The sequence below is a fragment of the Vicia villosa genome, unplaced genomic scaffold (assembly GCF_029867415.1).
Source record: "Vicia villosa cultivar HV-30 ecotype Madison, WI unplaced genomic scaffold, Vvil1.0 ctg.000089F_1_1, whole genome shotgun sequence".
Taxonomy (NCBI): domain Eukaryota; kingdom Viridiplantae; phylum Streptophyta; class Magnoliopsida; order Fabales; family Fabaceae; genus Vicia; species Vicia villosa.
Genome location: NW_026705008.1, coordinates 151,417 through 157,793, shown reverse-complemented (window position 1 = coordinate 157,793; position 6,377 = coordinate 151,417). Strand labels below are relative to the sequence as shown.

Here is a 6,377-nt window from a genome sequence, read left to right as displayed (position 1 = left end):
GATCACAATACAATCATACATATACTTAAGTGCTCAAAATAATATAATAAAACTTTTTTTCAATGACATGAAAGTCATGTATAGAGTTTCATTTTAATGGATATATGAACACTTGAAAAAACTTGCTTGAATTATATGAAAAATGATGTATGAAAGAGGTAATTAATAAACTAATGTATTTTAACTTAATTACATCTCATTATGCCTATTGATTTCATGCTATGTTTTGGAAAAGTTTTATGATCATTGGCAATGCTTTGGAATCACAATAGTTCATGCTATTCAAAATAGTATGCTGTTTAACAAAAACCTTACAAATTACGGTGGTTTCAAACCGCCACTGTTTACGAACCATGGTGATGTTTTAAAAAACATATCAATTATGGCGGTTTCAAACTAACACAATCTATGAGTCAGTGTGTTGTTTCCAATAACTGTAAAATTGCAATGGTTTCAAATCACCATAATTTACAAAAATCAGTTTTTCAAACAGAGAGCACATTAATCGATTGATGTAAAGGGTAAATCATTTGGCTCCCTTAAAAATTTTAAATGTTGTCTTTTAAAAGTTGTACTTAAGATAACAATCATGAATGAACGTCTAAGAATCATAAAATGGTTTAGATGAAAAGATTTCGATACTACTACAAAAAGTATATATTATCACGGTTGGGCGAAGTATTCCTCTATGAGTGAGGAACCGTTGTGATAGTAAGTGCGCTACTTTCCATCACTAACTAAGGTGCATGGTGAAAAACAGGATAACACGCTACATTTCATCACTGTTAGAAATTTCAACTGGGGTGAAATGTAGTCAGCCCACTTTTCACCATGGTTGGAACTTTCAACAGCGATGAAATGTTAGTCAGCCTATTTTTCACCAAGGTTGGAAGTTCCAACCGTGCAAATTTTTATTTTTGCCACATACTTTGGCTTACTACATTGAGATCTTCCATTATAATATAGAACTACAAATATTTCTAACACAACAACAACAACAACAAGAAAACTAACAAGAACAACAAGAACAAAAAATTAACAAGAACAACAACAACAACAACAACAACAATAACAAAATCAATAAAATTATTAAACATTAAATCACAACAACAGCAAACACAATTATTAACTCTTAAATCTGAACAACAACAATAAAATCAAGAACTAGAAAAACAAAATCAATAAAATTGTTAAACATTAAATCTAAAAAATAACATTAAACATTTTACCTAATATATACACACTACAACAAATAACGCTTTTCATGACGAAACTTTCACGTAATAAAAAAAACCAAGTTTTTATTCTAAGGTGCGCCATATATATATATATATATATATATATATATATATATATATATATATATATATATATATATATATATATATATATATATATATATATATATATATATATATATATGAGGAGGGATCAAATTACACCCGAAGAGTTACACCATGAGTTACACTCGTTCAATAACTACATCTCGAATTAATATTTTTTAAATTCAACCGTTGGATTGAAACATAATATCATATAGATCATGCCTATAAAGTTTGAGCTTAACCTATAATGATTTACTAAATGTCCTGAATGGTATATAGCGCACCTTATATGTCCTGAATGGTATATCACCTCGGTGTTTATAAAAACCGAGGTAACATGTTGTTATATATATATAAGAAAAATACTCTAACCCTTCGGTTTTGGTTTAAAACCGAGGGGTTAGAAAATAATATTTTTTCTTCAAAAATGGTTACATTGTTTGCCTAGAATATTAAAAATACATTCTATTTAACAAATATTGTATGCGACCTGCTCATGCTATAATTTTAATATTATGAGTAAACAATTTGATATTCTGCGAAGATTTGTTTCATACAATGTATTTTTAATATTCTGGGTAAACAATGTAACCATTTTCGGAAGAAAAATTTATTTTACTCTAACCCCTCGGTTTTACTGAAAAATGAGATGATAGTTAAGTGTTTCTTTCACTATTTTCATTCAACGGTCTTAAACAAATCTTTGTTGTCCATATAAAGGTTATCAATGCTCAAAAATCAACCATTAGTGATCCGCGTGAAACCTAATGGACGTCCATTATATAAGTTCTCTTACGAGATTGAAAATCTAAATGAAACATATGAAGCGATTGAAACATAAGGAAACTTTGAAAAGTTCTCTTCGATGGATTGCAATAGCATAAAATCAACTAGAGAATATATTTGATTATTGATATTAATTATCTTACCAAAAATATTTTTGATTATTGTTCTATTAAATTTTTATTTATACCAAAAATATTTTTGATTATTGATATTAATTATCTTACCAATTTTTTCTACCAGAAACAAATTCATGCAAGATCTGTAGAGAATATATATCCTTTAACAAACTCTTTTTTTTTTTTTTTTGAGAAAAGAGGTTCCGAGTATTTGATCGTACCCAGAATATAAAGGAGTAAAAGATCCAACAGATGATTGTTCAATTTAGAGAATAAATGATGGAGTTCCGAAACTTATTAATGAAAGAAATAATATTTTTTTCACGGTAGATAAAAAGTTGCTTAAAATAAATAAATAAAAAGTCAAAACTATTGGTACTAAGATTTGAACCCATAATCAGACGCAATTTTTCACCATAATTATAATTCTAACGGTGATAAAAAGTGGCTTAAAAATAAATATAAAAGATAGGCGCAACTTTTCACCACGATTAGAATTCTAACCATGACCTTAAAGCTAACAAAACGGGGTGTCCGTGTTGAGCTCGGCCCTTTACGGATTACAGTTATTCGGATCAGCGTGAATTATATTTAATATTTATTTTTTTACTTAGGAAATTGATTTTAAAAATAATTAATAGATAATAATCTAAAAACTAAATGAATATTTAGTAATAAAATGATGATTAACTCACTGTTATCACCAAGTAATTACTCTCCATCAAGGTTTTAAAAAATGGTCCGCAACCGCGCAAACAGCCGCGACAAAACGGTTTTTGCAAGTGCCGATACCGATACGTTATCACCGTTTTTATATTAAAGAACAAATTATGGTTAGCTCACACCGCGACGACCGCAATCACAATTGTACCGACCGAAATTGCAAAAAAATTTACGCGACCGCGACGCGACTATTACCGTTTTTTAAAACCCTGCTCTCCGTGATCCAAGTTAACTCGTAGCAGAGGTACTTTCCAATCATAGAAGCTAACAGGGAGGGGCTGTCACTAGTCCGCAAAAGATATTAGACAAAATCAATTTTGATGTTTTCCAAAGTTAAATGTAACACAAACCAAAATACAAAGAGGGGATTAAACAATATATGATCTTTCATTTATTTAAATCATTATATAAATAGGAACATGCGGACATAATATCATGTGCACACACACAAGCACAATTTATTCAACACATTACGTATTTCTTTGAATTATTTGTTTAATTAATTGAAACTTATTTGATACTTAGGTGATTTGTCAGGGTTAAAGAGACCAAAATGTTGCTCAGTTGATGCACCATTCTTCAGATTTTCATCAAACATGGCAAACAAGTAAGTCTCAATAGCTGTACCAGGCTTCAACGGAGTCCCATTCCCACTCTTTACGTGATTAATCAAATTTTTATAATATGTAGAAGCATTGTCGACAGTTGTGGCTCCATCTCCACCAGCAGACGGCCATCCACTCTCAGACACAACTATCTGCAAACTGGATCCTCCAACTTGCCCAAGTGCAGCATATACTGAATCTAACTGCGCATCAAAGAGATTTTGGTAACCAGCGTCATTGTTTCCTTGCTGATTAAAAAGAGCATAGTCAAGATGAATGTCTTGTTCATTTCCAATATAAGCAAAGTACGGATACACATTTGCAAGAAGTGGTGATCCATTACTCACTAGAAAGTTGATGATTGGTTGTATATATGACTTTGCTTGGTCAGTAAAAACACCATCCTTGGGAGGATAGGAATTACCGATCAAAGTCATGTCTATTGCTATTGAGACCTTGATTTGGCCTTGTAAATTGGCTGATGAAATTGCTTTTTGAATGTTTTGTAAAGCAGTGAGAACGTATTGGGCCTCATTGTAATCAGGGTGAAAAAATAATATGGTAAGCCTTATAATTACCAGACATGCTTGTTGACCAACTACAACTATTGCACCTTTTGCTATTGTTCTTGAGGATCTTACTAAAACGATTCTTCTTGATAACTTCAAGCAATGCCATTGATACACTTGTAGTTGCGGCAGTACAATCCCAAACATCACCGTTATCTTTTGACAATAGTTTGGATACTTTTGAACTGTTATATTGATCCAGAGAAATATAAATTAAAAAAACATATCTATAATATGTTAATCAAGAAATAGAATCCATAACATACATAAAAAAAGCATCAACATAAAACAAAAACAAATCACCAACACAAGACTCCAACTCCAACGGAGTATGCGTCATACTGTCATGAAAAAATGCAGTTATATAGATGCGAGCATATAGGCACGAACAACTTCAGGAGAATGTCTACTACTCAATTTTCTGCATGATGAATAATGAGAAAGGCTAAGGTCCAAAAATTTTGAAATGATAAATTGCGGTAGACACGATCATTGCCAAATATATGGTCAATATTTGAGAAAAATAATTTTAAGGAAATCAAATACTTGTATACAACCACAAGCCATGGTACCGGTGAATATGGCGAAATCACCTTAAAACAGAATCAATAACAACTATGAAGAACGAAACATGTTTGGAATCACAATGAATATGGAGAAATGACGCAAAATCATATCTAAACCAAACATTTTGCAATCATCGTCCATTTCATCTTACTTACCTGCTGCAACAAAAGTCTCAGCTGTATAGAATCCTATAATTGAATAAGATATTTTAGTATGCAATAATATCATTTTAGCCATCATTATACAATGAGCATCGGGCAGAGGTTACTGTGCTTAATCGCTGGCCCATTCTGCTGATTTTTGGCCAACAAAGCCAGTAGTTCTTTCCCATGTAAATGCTGCTTTGCCTGCATACGTCGATGTCCAGAACCTCCAAAGCAACACTCACAATTACGACAACCTGCAAAAACTTACATTGTTTAACAATCAACTATGTAGTACAAAATGTTACATAGTATTTATACGACACTAACACCCCTAGGCAAACCAGCATTGCTATAGCGCGGTTATGATAATATTCAAAGTGTAAATTAAACATGTTCGCGTTTTATGTATGTAGGATTATCGAAATAAAATAAAATCCAACTGTATCAACTTCAAACGATAACCATAATAAAATAAAATTCAAATCATAATAGGATTATCCAAATGACCAGTGAGAACAATCAATGTCATAAAATACCAAACCTCTAAAATAAAGCGTAATAGTCAGACCATGGAACGCAGCAACGACGACCATTGTGCCATTCATGCTTTTCATCAAACACGTGGAGGGAAAACTCAGATATGCCTTAAATCAGCATGTGGAAACACGAAAGCTATAGTCAGCTAAGATAGATCACTGTGATTGCAACAGTGTGGCCATAGATTATGCATAGATCATTATAACACGCACCAACTGTCTTACACGTTTGAGCTCTTGCTCCAGCTGTATCAACTTCAAACAACATGCTCCACCCCGTAGGACATGCTCTCTTTATCGACATTAACAGATTAATCATCAATGTCCTGCATATAAAAATCTCTAATTAATCATCAACGACATTCTCCCCTTGTTTCCGTTGATGCGTGTGCGTGTATGATGCTCCGAGTTGCTTGGGCTGTCAAAAGATATTAGGTAAAATTACAAGAAGGTAAGTTTATAACAAATTACAATTATAAAGCTGGTAAGTTTCCACATTCACAACCAAACTCTGCTAATGAACCTGTTGAAGAATCTATTATAACCTAGAAGATCAATAGAAATATCAAACATAATAACATATGGATATGGTCAATGCAATTAAATAGCTGCATTACTAACCACGCTTCATTACTAACCCGTTGTCGAACCACTTCAGAATGCTAATTTCTACATAAATACAATTAATTCTGAAACCTTTTTCCACATTTTGTACATAAATATTCTTGCACATTGTTTTTGCTCTCCAATTCATCTTTGGCCTCAACAACTCTATCTCTGTCATTGAAATAAAAAAAATAGGGATTAGGGTTTATCAATTTCAGCTATATAAATTAAAAGGGAAAAAATTAAAACCATACATAAACAATCTCCTTCTCTGTCTACCCTTTTCTAACAACGCTAAAGCCACAAATAGAAAGTCATTTTTTTCACCATAGAAATTTCAATCCGATTCAGTTTTCCAACATTTTCCCCCTTCCGAGTGAGCCAAGACAACCAAACTT

The 6,377-nt window shown here is 32.1% G+C and overlaps 1 protein-coding gene across 1 annotated transcript; it reads right to left on the bottom strand.

Annotated features, from left to right (window-relative positions):
- Positions 1 to 3,426: 3,426 nt before the first annotated feature.
- LOC131623900 (glucan endo-1,3-beta-glucosidase-like) lies at positions 3,427 to 5,677 on the bottom strand. Its single transcript, XM_058894894.1, has 7 exons — positions 5,599 to 5,677; positions 4,960 to 5,091; positions 4,847 to 4,879; positions 4,718 to 4,739; positions 4,391 to 4,465; positions 4,169 to 4,309; positions 3,427 to 4,122 (listed from the first exon to the last, which is right to left on the bottom strand). The coding sequence occupies exons 1-7, from the start codon at positions 5,675 to 5,677 to the stop codon at positions 3,450 to 3,452; spliced, it is 1,155 nt and encodes a 384-aa protein (XP_058750877.1). The 3' UTR covers positions 3,427 to 3,449.
- Positions 5,678 to 6,377: the final 700 nt, after the last annotated feature.

Bases quoted from the DNA above. Each gene is read 5' to 3' on its own strand.
- LOC131623900 (XM_058894894.1), bottom strand. From the start codon at position 5,677: ATGTCGATAAAGAGAGCATGTCCTACGGGGTGGAGCATGTTGTTTGAA. The intron at 4,310-4,390 runs GTATGTTATGGA...TCAATATAACAG, and splicing joins TATGTTGATGCTTTTTTTAT to TTCAAAAGTATCCAAACTAT. The intron at 4,123-4,168 runs GTGCAATAGTTG...GGTAATTATAAG, and splicing joins CTCAAGAACAATAGCAAAAG to GCTTACCATATTATTTTTTC.